The sequence below is a fragment of the Boleophthalmus pectinirostris genome, unplaced genomic scaffold (assembly GCF_026225935.1).
Source record: "Boleophthalmus pectinirostris isolate CB_2022bp ecotype Guang Dong unplaced genomic scaffold, ASM2622593v1 HiC_scaffold_19, whole genome shotgun sequence".
NCBI lineage: Eukaryota > Metazoa > Chordata > Actinopteri > Gobiiformes > Gobiidae > Boleophthalmus > Boleophthalmus pectinirostris.
The window spans coordinates 7,533,779-7,551,078 of NW_026571140.1; the positions used below are offsets into that span (position 1 = coordinate 7,533,779).

At 39.5% G+C, this 17,300-nt stretch overlaps 1 protein-coding gene across 1 annotated transcript in view; it reads right to left on the minus strand.

Moving 5' to 3' along the window:
- luzp2 (leucine zipper protein 2) overlaps window positions 1-17,300 on the minus strand; it is a 171,479-nt gene that overhangs the window by 82,728 nt on the left and 71,451 nt on the right. Inside the window, exon 7 of the mRNA XM_055154822.1 lies at window positions 2,954-3,016. Coding sequence (XP_055010797.1) covers window positions 2,954-3,016 — 63 coding nt within the window. The remainder of the gene's footprint in view (window positions 1-2,953; window positions 3,017-17,300) is intronic.

Genomic DNA, 17,300 nt, shown 5'->3' on the forward strand with positions numbered 1-17,300 from the left:
ATCATGCCCATCCCTACCTTTAACTATCTTTTTTTAAATATAATTGTACTTATCTGCGTCATGTTTCAGACACCATGCATCTTCCCCTACTTGAGTAATATCATTTGCTTTTGTAGCCTATGCTTTTTTATGCTTTAGCACATTTTAGGTGAATTACTAAAATAAGATCAAACTCAACAAGATTAAGCAAATGTGCAATGACTAAAACCATGGCTATAACTGGGACTTGAACCAGCAACCCTCAGAATCAAATCCTGGAGCTGTTGGATCTATTGGTTTTCATGTTCATTTCTCTGCTCACCCAGTCAGTTACAATAGTGTCATCTGAAGCATGGGTATGGGTAATAAAAGTGCAATAATGACTGGCTGATTCTGAGCAGAAGTGAAATTTCTGTTTTGCCATCTTGTACTTACTAAAACTCCAGACTCCATATAGTAGTACAAAAAGAGGTGTTTTTGAACAGTACATCAAAGTCACGGTGACATTGCGAAAGAAGATTGTTTTGGAAAATAACCGCGGCTCTTTATAAGACTGTGCAAACTCCAAGGCTGTTTACACTGTCAGGTTAACTGTCCTCTCTGTCACCACGCCAACGGTAAACAGAGCTTTTAGGAAACTGCAGCAAAGTTGTAACTTGAGGACTTATAACTTATATTGGATGCATGATTTTAAAGTGAAGTGAGTGCAGCATGTCCAAAACTATTTGTAACCTAAGCAACTTTCTTTTTGGTGATAATGTGTGTGTTTTTATTGCACAAAAATATGAATTATTTCCGTGACCGGGGTTGCCTTTCCCCTAACCAAACCTGATTTTCTTCGTGGAGATTTAAGTTTGCTATGGGATCGTTAAATGATAATGTCACTTCTGGTTCAAAACTTTCAAACTTTCAAAATGTTTATCCACAAATTTGATCCAATATGTAAATAATGGAGTGATAATCTAGGGCCAAAAGTGGGACCAAGTTGTTGTTTTGCAAATCTCAAGTAAGTCTCAAGTCTTTGACCTCAAGTCTGAGTCAAGTCCCAAGTCAAATACAGGAAAGTCCAAGTCAAATCTTGAGTTACTGGCTCATAGGTCCAAGTCAAGTCCAAGTCGTCTGCTTTGAGCTTCAAGTTATTTCAAGTCTTTAAACCAAAGTACCAAATATCGCTTAGATTTTTGCTATTTATATGACCTTTAACAGACATTGTACTTAAAATGTCATGGTATATTTATATATGAGTATTTATATAAGAAATATTATTTTGTCTCTTTTAAAGTCTTGTCAAGACTCATCATGTTCTCTGTAGTTCTCTCTTTTTTACTGTGTTGTACTGTATATTACTGTAGTACATTTGAGGATAACACATCACGGTACTTCAGTTCCATCCAAAGGAAGAAACAGAAAAGTGGGAGGGACATGTTCCAGTTTGTTCCTATGAAATTAAACACCGTATGCATCAACTGTAAAGAGAAAAGTATTTTCTGAAAACATATATATATTTTTAGGAGAAGCATCAAGTCTTCTCAAGTCACAGGTCTCAAGTCCGAGTCAAGTCCCGAGTCACTGACCTTCAAGTTGAGGCTCAAGTCTTAGTCCATATTATCAAGTCAAGTCTCAAGTCCTGGAAATGGTGACTCAAGTCTGGCTCAAGTCCAAGTCACAACTCTCAAGTCCCCACCTCTTTCTACGGCTACTGTTAATACTAGTTTAGTCTAGTCTTGCTTCTTACCTCAACTTCATACACTTTCTGTCACACTTACACCTCGGTGTTAAATGGCTGCAGTGCTTAATGTGAGATGTGTTGTCATAAATAAACCAAAAAAGATGATAGTAGGTAAACATGTCCATTACATTCAAGACATTGATACGCCTCGAACCCAGAAGTGACATCAGACTTAACGACCTTAAACTGTAGAATATTCTAGTCATAAGAACAGTTACACAGTACTCTTTTTGCAATCCTTGAGCTGGCTTCCTTAAATACAGCACAGAAATAGACTTTCTCTAACAGCAATAGTATTAAAACCTCCTTGAAAAAGAGACGACGCATCTCAAGGAGCTATCAGAAATAAAGAAATATCATTACAGTCTGCATTAGTGTAAAAGAAACTAGAGATTTTAGTTTTGTAATAAGCCGGTCTCTTTTACAAGTTCTAGGAATGCAGGTCGATAATATCTAACGAACAAATGCACTTGGACAAAATTTGCTCCAGTACAGAGGTCAAACTATGTCTGCTTGTGCTTTTAATGATAGTGTTTAATTTGTGTTTAATTGTGTTTTATCCAATGATCAAGAAGGACTCATTAGCATACTAGTTAGTTCAGTAAAACTCAGATACAGTGCCTTTAAGCAGTGGCCAATTATTCCTTACGTTTTCGTTCTAATCTATACACATTTTTGTATAAATGCATAGTAGTACAATAATATCTGTTAATATAGGCACCTCTGGTAACATTTGTGATAAAAGAGGTAACTTTGTAGGTTTTTAGGGACTTTCTGACCCAAAAACACCAGTGAATTCTCCAGCATTGAGTGACTAAACCAGGACTAAACCAGAACTAAACCAGGACTTGTTCAGGACTATCAGAAATCCATGTTGAGTTTTTGGACAACTTGAACTCCAGCTTACTTAAAATGTATAAGTATTCCGCTGCTGTCATGGTTGAAGCACAAAGAATGAATAAAATCACTTTGAATCTACTTAAATTTTCATATAAATTCAAAACGAGTGCATTATTCACAGCAACTGAAAATGAAGTGAAGTGGTTACAAATCTTTTTAAAAAAATATGTAATTTCTGGACGAATGAGAAACCGTTTTTGCGCAAATTTCTCAAAGGCTGCCAATATGGAGTGCCCTGTATATTCCATGTGATTGAACATCTTGTAGTATTTCTTCAAAAAGGTGTTGAATGACTTACCGTGGACTCATGTACCCGCCGCCCACACGCCATTGCTCTTAACTCACCTTAAAAATTAAATCCTTTTTTCCGTAGCGCAGTTCTTTCAGCTGAGCCTGGATTTTTTTGGACTGCAAGGCAAAGATAAGGAAATAAATGTTAGCGTATTCAAATTGTGGAATTGGTTTTAGATCACGTAGCATTGGTCTGGCCGCAGCGGCGGGAGGGGGCTTTGTGGCTGCTCCTCGGGGCAAAGCTCTGCTGAAAGAAAGGCCTGCGGAGAGGAAGAGAATATTAACTTTAGCCCCTCGCTCAACCGCAAAGTGCACGAGGACCGGGAGTGTGCACGTGTGGGCTGGGAGGCGCCACAGTGGGGTAATACGAACTTCACTTAAATTGTCTTGTATGAGTGAGTGTTCGGTGCTGGTTAGAGGGGTCGTTGGAGCAGACCGGCAGGCTCGCTCCTGTCAGTCTTCCTCAGGTCAGCTGTGGCTACAATAGCAGTTTAAAGGGCCCATATTTCACTATTTTTGAGCTGTTATAATGTTGTTTCCTGATCACAAAAAGTCATGGAGTTGGGTTTTGTTTCATTCACACATGTTTAACGACACAACTCCTGCATATTCATCTGTCCCTCCTCGTGATGTCATCAAGTGGTAATACAGGAAATGCTCCACTGTGTTTTTAACCCATACACCTTCAACAGAACCAAAATTTGAAATCGAGCATTTTGGGGATGCAGACAGATTAAAATTCCAAGATTACTCAAACATATAAATGAAACAAAACACAACTCAAGGTATGTTTTTGAGGAGGTAACAGCAATCTAATACGACTTAAAGGGACAGTCCGGAATTTTGGACATAGGACCTCATTTCCTAGTGAGCCAGAGTGTTGGAGACGTGTTGAGACACTTTCTTTAGTATTCCATCCAGTCCTTGTATTTGCAGAGGTCGCTGGTGCTAGGCTAGTGCATGTCAATGGCCATAGTTAGCCTGCTACTAAAAACAGTTTTACCCACTCCACAAAACACCCAAAGCAAATCTATTATTACACCAGACTGTCGATGTGAATGTCTGTTTTGATAGAATAAATTTAAAAGTAAAACCAACCTTGCATTTGAAGGATTTATGTCTGAGCAGCAGCAGTGAGTTGTACTTCCTGATAGAAGGCTTGGAAGCGGCAGAGTAATATATGAGAAAATAGTCCTTCAACGTGCGACGATTTATGCCATGCAAGGTTAGTTTTATTTCAAACATTATTCTATCAGCACAGACATTTACATGGACAGTCTGGTGTAATAATAGATTTGCGTCAGGTGTTTTGTGGAGTGGGTAAGAGGTAAGTGTTTTTAGTAGCAGGCTAACTATGGCCATTGACATGCACTAGCCTAGCACATATAAAAAAAAACAAAAAACACTCTAGCCAACTAGGAAATGAGGTCCTATGTTCAAAATTCTGGACTGTCCCTTTAAACAGGAGTCAGTTTTGCGTAATACAGGACTTTTAATTGTAAAGAGACTTTGAGCCATAAAAGACTTTGCATTATTATTATTTCATGAAAACCATATCTTGGATAATTCAGAACCTTTCAACATATTCAGTTTGCAGTTAAATTGCATTATTCATTCACTCTACTCAGAGTTGATGAGCAAATTCTACAGCCATACCTACTGGGGCAAACTTATGGAAGCAAGGCTGCCAATTTACACCATCACACACCAGATTCAAACTAAGAGAAATGGGCCACTGTTGATCTTGATGGACTATTGTTAAATCCGAAATCCAAATCTTGTGCTAGTCAGGAGTACCTTGCTGGAGGATATGAGGTAGTGCATCCACTAGGGACGCTGCAAAGAGGAACCCCCCTCAGTGTAAGGGAGAGTGACTGATGGGAGCGAGTTGATCTGACATTAGAGCTGCCTTTGGTGTGAGAACCACAGCTGCCTCTCAAATGCAGTGTGATTGATTAAACTCTAAACAAAAGGGATTTACTCATTAAAGGCTCAGTCGATGAAGAAATGAATATGCCATTTACAACTAATCTGCACCATAAACCCACACAACCTAGTACCTCATTTCAAACCAGAGGTGGATAATACAGAAAAGTATAAGATAAGCACTTTATGGATTACAATCTGACATCACAAAGTGCAGCCAAGCGTTTATAGCTTTGCAGCGCAGTAAGTACAAGTGTTTGTCCTCTGATCTAAAGGTCAGTGGTTCAAACTCTGCTCCTGGCATAAACATTGTTGTTAAAATGGACAGATCCACTGACTCTCTGGTTGGTAGTTGGTAGTGCTCCCACAGATTAATGCTACAGTTGTGTCTTTAGGCAAGACACTTAACCCCTGTCACACCTGTTGTCTGCACATACAAGTGTATGAATTTGTGTGTGAATGGGCGAGTGGTTCCTTAATGTAAAGTGATTTGAAGGAAAAAAAACAAAGTAAAAAAAAAAACAGTGCTATAAAAATGTAGCATTGGTCTGTACAATTAACTTGAAACTGAAAAGGAAGAGCAAAAGTGGCACAGATGGGTCATCCTCCCAACAGTCTTCCTTTGGACCTCACTTTGCCTGTGGCGTCCCTAGTTTTTATGCGCCCTAGGCAAAATTTCTGGTAAGAGGTATTCTAATACTATTGAGTACTTTTGCAAAGATCTTCATAAGCTGCATTCAGACCAGTGCGTCAGGGTGTTGGGTTTACATGTCAAGTCTATGTGGACGTACGTCTAGGGCTTCATGTGTATTTGCGGCATGTCTTCAGGTGTCAGTACGGCGAGAATCTGGTGATGATGCAGAGCATCCAGCGCGTCCAATACCAGAGTTGAAAAAGCTGAACTTTTCAGGGGTTACAGTGATGTAGCGACCTCATTAGCCGGAAGAAAAAGAAAAGAGAGAAAGACCCAGGGCCAGTGATGACTCTGGCCAAACTATGTCATGGACCCAGACACAAGCTTGTCTTCATCTTCCTCTGAACCTCTTCTTCCCTCTCACGGCGTCTGGACCTCCTCTTCCCTCTCAGTGGTCTTTCTCTGGACCTTTTTTTCCTTCACAGCGGTCATCATCTTGACCTTCTTCTTCCTCTCTCTGATCTTCCTCTGAGCCTCCTCTCCCTCTCTCTGGTATTCCTCTGGACGTCTGGAGCAGTATATGTCGTGTCCTCCTGGTGCGTTGGTCCAGTGCTGTGGCTTACACTTTGTTCTAGTGTCTTTGCGTTCTCCCTGAAGGACAGAAGCTGCTCATTAAAACCCTCTCCTAACCCCTTCTACATGATTTATTAATGACCACTTCAAACTAAGAGCAGCTGTGCATTCCGTCCAAGTCAGTTTAGTCCTGTAGAGACTTCATTTATGTGATATACTTTAATTCCAATATAGATCTAAAGGCTTTGGCCACTATAGCTCTTGGTCAAGTCAATAACTGTGCAACTGATGTCATCAACATTCCTTGGGGGTATGATGCAAACTAAAAGCACTGTTCTGTCTGAAGCTCTGAAACTCAAATTAGACTTTAATTTTTTAATCTTTCTTTTAACACATTTAACAATCTGATAAAGAACTGCAAAGGTAAACCGATCTGTGCTGGTAAACAAGATCCTCTCAAATCCCATTACATTCAACAAGTTTGTTGTGTTGTATTTTTAAGACTTTCTGTCAGTGTTTTAACTGCTGAACATTCTGTCATAGACTTACATACATGCTATCACATACAACCATGTTCATCTATTAATCTATTACAGGTTAAGGATTGAGTAATTGTAAACAATCAGAATTTTCTTCTAGCAAAAATGAAATTTGAATTGACCAGTTTTAAGTAAGATCTAGTTTATAGCATTTATAGCTTAGGGGAGGGAGACGGCTCATATATGTAGATTTATATATGTCGAGGAGATCCTGATCCAAAGGTTAGGGTTAGGTAGTTCAACTTCTGCTCGAAACAATTTATGGTTAAGCACTGAACAATCATAAAATTGTAAGGTTTCTTCTCCAAAAATGAGGACAAGTTTGAATTTACACCATTAGATCTATTTTAGTCCAAGGATGAAAGTAAGCCAGTATGGTCCGATACCATGTACCCCTAAAAGATTTGGTGGCCGTACACTGTACCAAGAGGTAGCGAGGTAATAAGCTGTTGAACATTGCGCACAGAAAAGTAGTCCCACTGAAATGATTGAGTCTAGTTTCAAACCATCACTTAAACTACTTAATTTAATATATCTCTGTGTCAGTTTGTGTATTTAAAAAATACATACATTTTTAAAAAAAGTTAATAGATGGTTTGCCTTTCCACAAAATTTACAGTCAGTGTCCTGTACTCAAACTTCTGTTCATCTCTGATACAACCAACCACTGCAGAGGCATCAGAGAACTTCTGCAGGTGGCAGGACTCGGAGCTTGACTGGAAATCAGAGGTGGACAGAGTGAACAGAAACAGAAACAGGACTGTAATCAAGGGGGCTCCTACATTACTGACCACCGTATCAGACAGGGTAGTGCCCAGCCGCATGTACCGAGACCTGCCTGACCGGTAGTCAGTAATCCCGGAGACAATGGAGGAGCTGACACCCATCCTGAGCAGATTCTCACTCATTAGAAAGGGTTGGATTGTATTGAAGCCATTGAAAAACAATATCCTCACAAAGCCCTTAACACTATCCAGGTGTGAGTGAGCCCAGTGAAGAAGACAGATTACAGCATCTTTGACGCCTAGATGGCACTGATAGGCAAACTGTAGAGGATCCAGGGATGGTGCCACCAGGTCTGAGCTGATCCAGAACAAGTCTCTCAAACACTTTCATGACATGAGACGTCAAAGCAACTGGTCTGAAGTCATTAAGTTCAAATGGAATGTGCTTCTTGGGCACCGGCGCAATGCAGGTCTTCCACAGCAGCGGTATTCTTCCAAACTTCAGACTCAGGGTGAAGAGAAAGTGCATAAATCCCAGTGAGGTGTGCAGCACATGTCCTCAGCACACGATCTGGCCCAGGAGACTTCCTTTGATGAACTCTCTCCAGCTGTCTTCTCACCCGGGCAGGTTTCTCCATGGGGGTGGAGGTAGGTGAGGGAGCAGAGGTGATGGGCTTATGAATAGCTATTTGTTTTCGTTTTTTTGGTTTACCTAAATACTAAATAAAGCATACAAAACCTCTCTGTAATATATATTTGTTCTTTCTAATGTTGACAAGATGAAGCATGAAATTGAACAGTAAAGTACAGAAGTGATCTCTCTACATGTAATACTTTTTTCCCATTCATCTAAAAACATTTGGAGTTATGAGTTTCTTCGGTTCAGGACTCTGTAGACTTTCAGCACACAGGTTAACTTCATTTTTGAGGTAGGACATGAGACTTCCAAGAGAGCGTTATGAAAGCAGGTATAAAACATTTGTGAGGAGCTGTGATTTGTGCTGCTGATTTGACTTCCTGCTCCAAACACAGTAATGCACTTTAGCTGAAGTGTCCAGGGAGCAGGTCACGTGACCGGCGCCCGAGGACACAGTCACATCACCGCTCACATTCAGATGAGCTCTGCCTGACTCCCACGCGAAAGGTACACATGCATATTTTATTACAGATTTAAGGCAAAACACTGCAGGAGAATAGGAAAAAAAATACTGCAACTTTTTTTTTTTTTGTGTGAAATAAATGAATTGCAAATTTTGGGCATTGCATTTGAAAAATATATGCAAAAATCCCCCAAACTGCATATGTATTCTGATATAAAAATCTGAATTTTGGCTAAAACCAGGTATTAAATTTATTTTGTTGACATATTACATCCAAAGATATAAATAGATATGTTATTTAGCATCAGTCAATAAAATAAAATTCATAAAAAGTTGAATGTACACTACTGGTCAAAAGTTTTAGGACACCACACTTTTTCCATTTTTTTTTTTTTTTTTTACTGTTGACCAAACGCTTTCTAAACTTTTGATTCATGAAATTGTCCACCTTTGGCAGATAAAACAGCTGAACACACTCATGGCCAGTGTTGGGAAGGTGACTTTTAAAATGTAATTCCCCTACAGATTTCACATTACATACCCCAGAATGTAGTTTGTAATGTAATCCATTAAATTACTTTAGGTGAGTAACATAATCTGAATACTTTGGATTACTTGATTTGCTGTAGAGATGCAAAGACCAGGATATCGTAAAATAATCTGTTTAGTTTGCTAAAAGAAAATAAAAAGTCCAGACTTTACTTAACCGTATTAAAAATATTATTGATAGAAGAGGAGGAGACACGTCCACGCAACATGATTTAGTCCTGTTAAATCCTGGTTTAGTCCTGGTTTAGACCTGGTTTAGTCCTGGTTTAGCCCTGGTTTAGTCCTGGTTTAGTCCTGGTTTAGTCCTGGTTTAGACCTGGTTTAGACCTGGTTTTAGTTCTGGTTTAGACCTGGTTTGGATCTAGTTTAGACCTGGGTTTAGATCTGGTTTAGTCCTGGTTTAGACCAGGTTTTATTCCTGGTTTAGTCCTGGTTTAGATCTAGTTTAGACGTGGGTTTAGTCCTGGTTTAGTCCTGGTTTAGACCTGGTTTAGACCTGGTTTAGATCTAGTTTAGACCTGGTTTTCGTCCTGGTTTAGTCCTGGTTTAGTCCTGGTTTAAACCTGGTTTAGTCCTGGTTTAGACCTGGTTTAGTCCTGGTTTAGATCTAGTTTAGATCTAGTTTAGACCTGGGTTTAGACCTGGTTTAGACCTGGTTTAGATCTAGTTTAGATCTAGTTTAGACCTGGTTTTCGTCCTGGTTTAGTCCTGGTTTAAACCTGGTTTAGTCCTGGTTTAGACCTGGTTTAGACCTGGTTTAGTCCTGGTTTAGATCTAGTTTAGATCTAGTTTAGACCTGGTTTTAGTCCTGGTTTAGTCCTGGTTTAGATCTAGTTTAGATCTGGGGATACAGCCCAAAAACAGGAAAATATTGCCATGTAATCCATTTATTTCAACAAAGTAACTGTAATCCAATTACCACTCACTGAAACAGTAACTGTAACTGAATACAGTTACTCATAATTTGTACTCTGATTATGTAACTCCAGTACATGTAATCTGTTACTCCCCAACACTGCTCATGGCTCGTTCTTTTTACAACAGAAATCAAATATTCTTCAGAAAGTTCTTCCCAAGTCTGTTGCAGAAATTACATAAATGTGTGGCACTTGTAGGTTGTTTGGCCTTCACTCTTCTGTCCAGTTCATCCCAAACCAGCTCGATGGGTTTAAGTCTGGACACTGTGCTGGACACTCCATGTTTTTAAACTCACAGTCTTGTTCTTTTTTCCTGAGGTAGTTTTGGCAGAGCTTGGGCTTGTGTTTTGTATCTTTTTTTTTAACCTCTGTCTGTTCAGTTCTTACCTTTGTACCATTTCAAGCTCTTCATTGGACTTGTAAGACTAGAATTGTCAATAAATAACTGGAAAAATTAGGGTGTTCTAAAACTTTTGACTGGTGTGTATATATATATATATATATATATATATATATATATATATATAGTATATATATATGTATTTCTAACTATGGACCACATGTACTTTCTGTGTCCTTAATAAAGATTACTAAGTACTTGTGCAATTAATCCTTTTATTTTTTGTTTGCAATGTTTATGCAAATGTAAATATGTACTTTTTATTCAAATGTGTACAGTTTTAACTTTAAAGTAAGTGATTTATTTCATGTCGGCTAGTTGAGCAAAATGTGTCTTGCTCCAGGACAAACACATTGTATAATCTTGATGTAAATGTCTAATGTCTAATTATAAAGTGTTTTATTATCCGACAATCAAGAAGTGTTAGAATACTAATACTACTATGAATAATGTTGCACTGTATTTATGTAGCGCTTTCTTGGACACATAAATATGCTTTCCAGAGCATTATTCATTCACTCCACAACCTATGATTGTAGCCACAGCTGCCCTGGGACAAACTGACAAAAGGGAGACTGCCAATCTGTGTCATAGCAACACTAAGTCTACGTTTATAAGATGACGGTCTGAACAAAAGACGCAAAAGTGGTGTCGCGTCTTCACCTTTTATTCCGTGTTTAGATGAGTGTTTTTGGGAGGAAATCTGCGTGCATACGGTGACGCAGAAGTGTGTGGAATTGGATTGAGTATGCATGCCAGGCTGCTAGGTGCTGATGTATGTGACGTAAATGTCTACGCGACGTGAGTAGATCTGACCAGAGTTTTGCGTCTTGGACAGTGTAGAACATAGACTGTATAAAAGAAGTGAACTAAGCGAGTGTGATGTTCAGCACAACTCAAATGAAGCTTGCGATGCTAACGGTCACAGGAGCGAATTTTTTTGATGGACAAAATTGCGAGAAAAAAAAAATTGAGGATCATTTGAAGACCAAAATGACGAGGCTCACAGCAGCAGTTACAGAGAGAGGGGCAACAAGATCCTAATGTAAGTGAATAGGAACCAAGGACAGAAGGAGCCGGAAAAGTCTCCTGGAGAACTTCCTATTTGGCACGTGGTGGCTAACGCATTAGCTACGACCACTCATATATATGGTCTACGGTGTAGACGGAAATGCTACGGCAGAGCGTATTCAACTTTTCCACTCTGGAGGGCGGTTTCAGATTTATGCATTTTTAAGCCCCAAAAACGGCGTCACCGTCAAAACAAAAGGCACTTACGATAAAATATTTTGTCGTTTTTACCGGCAAGTATTCTTGTGTAAACAGGCCCAAATGCACACCTCACATTCACACTAGACCAGGAGTGTCACACTCATTTTGGTCCGGGGGGCGTATCCAACCTACTTTGATCCCAAAGGGGCCGGATCAGAAAACTCATAGCATATATACCCTCAAAATAGCAATAAGTTCAAATATTTGTGCAGAGAAATGCAAATCTTTTAATCTTTTAACTGATGAACTCTTTCTTTTACAAAATATAATCTTATCAACAACCTGAAACTTTAAGAAATATGTAATTTCAACACAATGTTTTAACTTGTATGCAAATAGTAAAATGGAAAATCCTGCACTCGGCTCCACTTTTCTCATTTTGGACATTTTTCTGATGAGGGTGTCACGGTCAACAGTCAAAACGATCGTCCTTTAAGAGCGTTTGGAAAGAGACAAGTCTTCATTTGTGCTGCTCTGGTGGGAGGGGCCACGCACAGAGACCCTGCTATGCTAAGCGGCGCAGAAAATTACCAATATTTTAATAATACTAAGCCTTTAATGAGTAATAAAAATATAATTTTAATATTTTAGTAGAAAATCAGCCAAGGGCCAGATTAAAGGTCTCGGAGGGCCGTATGTTTGACACCCCTGCACTAGACAATAAGGGTGAAATAACTTGCCAAAACGACACAACAACCGTTTTAGTTTTGATAAGCATTACTGTGATGGTAAAACTGACCTCTGGCCTCTTAAAGTTGTGAAACATGTATAAAATTACTGTTGTGAATACCTAGGATGCTCTGAAATCATAGAACTTGAACCACTGCAAAACACTTCAAATAAATAATTCTGTTACATCTGTTCAATCTGGTACAGAGCCTATAAGTACATTTACATTTATTTGACTATAACAGAATTGACATGTGATACTTTTATTTTGTGTACCTGCACCCACTGGGGTTAAAGAGTGAGGTTTTGTTTTGTACAGATCCTTGATAATAATTAGTGCTTTTGTATAGCCATATTCTCTTCTCAATAACATCAGACAAAGAGCTCTCCAAATATATGTCGCTCGCTCCAAAAATGCAAAGTGGCCTTTTAGAATTAACAGATGTCCAATTAGCAGAGATTACAGAGAGGCTTGTTCAGGATCATTCATTACTCAAATGCGCTGTGGCGATGGAGCTGTTACTGCATTCAAACGCCTGACTAATTTCATTACACAAGGTCATTCAGTTCAGAAACTCCGGCATAAAAAATGAATCAGAAAGTGTTTGTAGATCATTTCAAAAGCGGTTATATCATTGTGGTAGAGCTGGTATTTGAAGAGATGGTAGTAGTGGTTTACTTTTTAAAACTATTATATGAGTGATTTTCTAGCAGCGTACCTTTAATCCAACATGAGTAACGTTTTTTGTTTTTTTTTATTGAACTAACAGTAGTAAGTTTCCCTCACTGAGTAAGTCTACAAGTGACAAAAACTTTGGTTGGACAATATGAAATTAATTGAACATTTGTGTGTCAGATATGATTTTGTATTTCTCATTGTGATCTCTCATTTGCAAATTGACGATTTTGTGCATTATTTAATATTTTGTCCTTCAAATAACATTAACTTTATAAAATTACAAATCAGATGTTATGTCCGGACAGTTACTCTTTAAGTTACTTACTTGAGTAGCGCTTCTCCCAAATACATTTCTACTCTACCCAGTAATTTTTCGGACTTTGTACTTCTATTTGAGTAATCTCATTTAGAACTAATATTACTCCTACTAAGATTAAAGAGGCAATTGGAATACATTAACATAGGTAAGGATTTGGAATACAGACGATTTGCAAGAACCCCGGAAGTTGTAGACCGCGCACCGGCCAATCAGCGAAGAGATGTGAAGCTATGATGTCAAACTCAAGTGTCTGTCTGGATCCCTTTTGTGGTACAGCACAACAGTAAACAAACCGGTCAAGATGGATGTCGACGAAGACATTTTGTGTTGGCAACGATTCCCGAGATCAAGGATTTTCACTGCTTTGTTTGCTGTTGTGCCGGCAATTACATAAACACTACTGAACGTTTCGGCGCATTACATACTTCACGACTAAACAGCAGCGATTGGTTAAATAAAAAAAAGTACCCGCCTACCGTCGAGCAAACAAATCCTAATGCTGCGAGGTCAGACGGTTTCCACGAAGTGAAAACGGCTGAATCAGGCTACATTAACATGCCCACGGGACTATAAATCAGGACGAGGGAGCCTGTCCTGAGGAAGTCATCCCGCAAAAACCTTTCTAAATCAGCTGACCGGACACGTCACAGCAACATCATGTGACCACTCTGAGGAAGTGAGCAGTCCAAACTATCAGGTATGAAAACAAACTCTTGATCTGAAAAAAAGAACCTAATAACATAAATGATCGAAAAACCAAATGAACCTCATTGATCTACAACATTACTCTTACTTGAGTACATTTTTGGCTACTCTAACCACCTCTGGTTATTTGGAAGGGCATAAGGGCAGAACCTCACAGTCTTTAGAGCAACAATTTGCGCAATTCAGTGCGGTATATATAACCCAAAGCCATTGAGTGTAACTATGCATTGTTATTGGTATTGCAGTGAAATGAACCATGGTAGCCAGGACTGAGCGAAATCATTTGTACAAGGGTAGGGGGGACAGAGCCGTTTTGTATGTAGCATATGATTGCCTATTTCTTAAACAGCATGTACCTTACTTCTATTTCTTCTGGCTTAGGTGAATGTTCTTTTTACACCATGCAGTGTAATGTAAAAGCCGCGATTTGAGGGAAAATGGAACTGACTGTGTATTCAGGGATTCATTTTAAAAGCATTTTGTTGGCTCAAAACTGTACAAAGGCAACTTTCAAGGACACTTTTTATGTCCAATCAGACACATTGTTGGATGACGGCCACGTGGAAGCTGTCTGCGATCCCAGACAGTTGTTTGTCTATCAAGGTGCAATATTAGAGCGAAAGAATGAACTAAATGGGTGGAGTTTGATTTAAAAAAAAAACTCTTTTAATAGCTCTTTTCCAGACAAAGTTGCTTTACAATTTCATGCATTATTCACGCACTCCATCTGTGGTGGTAAATTACTCCATCTGGGGTGGACTGACAGGAGCACACACACAGTGGCACCTGGTCTTCCCACCAAGTACTAACCAGACCCAGTCCTGCTTAACGTCTGAGGGCCTGTTTACACCAGAACGCTTGCGGGTAAAAAACAACAAAATATTTTATCGGAAGTGCCTTTCGTTTAGACGGTGACAGCGTTTTGGGGGCTAAAAAATGCAAAAATCTGAAACCACCCTGCAGAGTGGAAAAATTGAATACTCTCCGCCGTAGCATTTCTGTCTACACTGCCCAAGACCCAAAACTGTGGTCAGATCTGCTCACATCGTGTACACGTTTACGTCACATTAGGCCTGTAACGATAACAAATTTTGCTGGACGATTAATTGACCAAGAATTTATTGCGATAAACGATAATATTGACATCTTGAGACCAATTTCAACTGATATAATGACCATGGAATAAAAATGCAAATACATCCTCTCAATGATCAATAAACCTTTCTAAAGAACATTTAAAACAGGAAGTGTAAGACAACCAAAAACAACAGGCCTAAATAAAACAGACTTAACATAGGACTAGTCTAATGTCGTCTGGTTGCCAGCAAGGACTTGTTCACAAAAATGTACCTGAATAAACCACTGTTGAACCAAATACAACCAAAGCATTAATTAAAATGGATTATTAAGTCTCTGTAACAAAATTGCTCTTAAAAGTGATTTTAGTCGTTGACTTACATTGGTGTATAGTGGTCACTCTCTCTGTGGCTGCTGCTGTGAGCCTCGTCATTTTGGTTATTTAAATGTTCACATTAACCCGTGACACAGGATGTTATTCCACTATGAGGGAGCCACTGTTCTGTCTGGTGTCGTGTCAGTTCGGTTTTCGGGTTCAGGTTCTCCCAGGCACTAGGCTAGTTCTGTCGCTCGGGTTTGGGTTTATGTCGGCTGTTCGGGTTTGAGACGTTTCTTCTCGTCGTTTGCGTTTCGCTCGCTGTATTTGACGCATGTGACTGTTGAGACACGTCCCACTCACCAGTGTTGATTCGGCATCGTGACTTGTTTTGGCGATGAACGGAGATGAACTGTTTTGTCACTCTGACAGCGGTGCTAGCTTGTGTTGCTAGCGCACCGCACAGACAGCGGCAGAAAGCACGCAGACTATGTGCGCATCCACTCTGTTGGTCAATACACACGCACGTTGATTAAAGCGTCTTTACGCTTGTTAAACGAGAAGAGTCAGAGAGCGACAGAAGCTTCGAACATTCAATCTCTTTGAGAGCGAGCGAGAAAGAGCGAGAGAGAGCGAGGAAAACAAACAAGCTGCAAATAGAATTTATAGTGGATGGAAAAGTTAACGATTTATTGATTATCGTTACAGGCCTACATCACATACATCACCATCTAGCGTCACTACCTAGCTGCCTGGCATGCATACCCAATCGAATTCCACACACTTTTCCGTTACCGTAGGCACGCAGATTTCCTCCTCATAATGCTCGTCTAAACACGGAATAAAAACTGAAGATGAGACACCACTTTTGCGTCTACTGTTCAGACCGTCATCATATAAACGTAGCCTGAGATCAGGAGGTTCAAAACTATATGTGGAAACTATCCCAGGCATTTATTTGTTTGTCAGAAGTGAGATAAAAGAATGTTCTTCACTCATATATATAGAAATTCTTCATTTTAATTTGTTAATGAACTTTCAGAAGAGTCAGAAGAGACTACTTTTGGAATGCACTTTAAAATACAACAGGTCTGTAACTTCTGTATATTTTGGGTGTGTTTTTTTAATGCTGTTGGGTGTTTTTTTTTTTTTTTTTTTGCCTGGCAACCCTGGTACTCCACTCCAACCAGGGCACATGCCAAACACGTCTCATGTCCAACACACAGTCCTGCAAAGGAGAGATGGTTAGAAGAGCCGGAGGAAAAGTGGTTAGTACAAGTTTGTGTGGAAAAAGGTCTTCACACCAGGCTATATACTGGACTGGGCTGGGCTACAAATCCACCTCCTGAGTCGCTCCCCTTTGATTACCCAGCGGGGGCTTCTGATTGCACCGTGTGTTTCAGACTGACCAGACTGGAACTAAACACTAAGAAAATGGGGAAAAAAACAAAAAAAATAAATAAAAAAATAAAATGCTTTCTTCATTATTTGTCTCCAAACCTAAAATGAAAAAGTGGATGATGATTAGTTTTTTCAGTTTTGGATTTTGTGCCTAATTGAATAATGGAAAAAACAAATAACAGCCATTTCCCGTTGATGTGACTTAAACTGCGATGCTGGACTCTGTGGAACATATGGACTGAACCAGGACTAAACCAGAACTAAACCAGAAGTGAACCAGGACTAAACCAGGTCCAAACCAGGACTACACCAGGACGAAGCTCGGTCTAAACCAGGACTAAACCGGGACTAACCCAGGAGTAAACCAGGGCTAAAACAGGACTAAACCAGGACTAAACTAGGTCTAAACCAGGACTAAAAGAGGACTAAACCAGGACTAAACCAGGACTAAACCAAGACTAAAACAGGACTAAAACAGGACTAAACCAGGACTAAACTAGGTCTAAACCAGGACTAAACCACAAGTAAAACAGGACTAAAAGAGGTCTAAACCAGGACTAAACTAGGTCTAAACCCGGGACTAAACCAGGACTAAAAGAG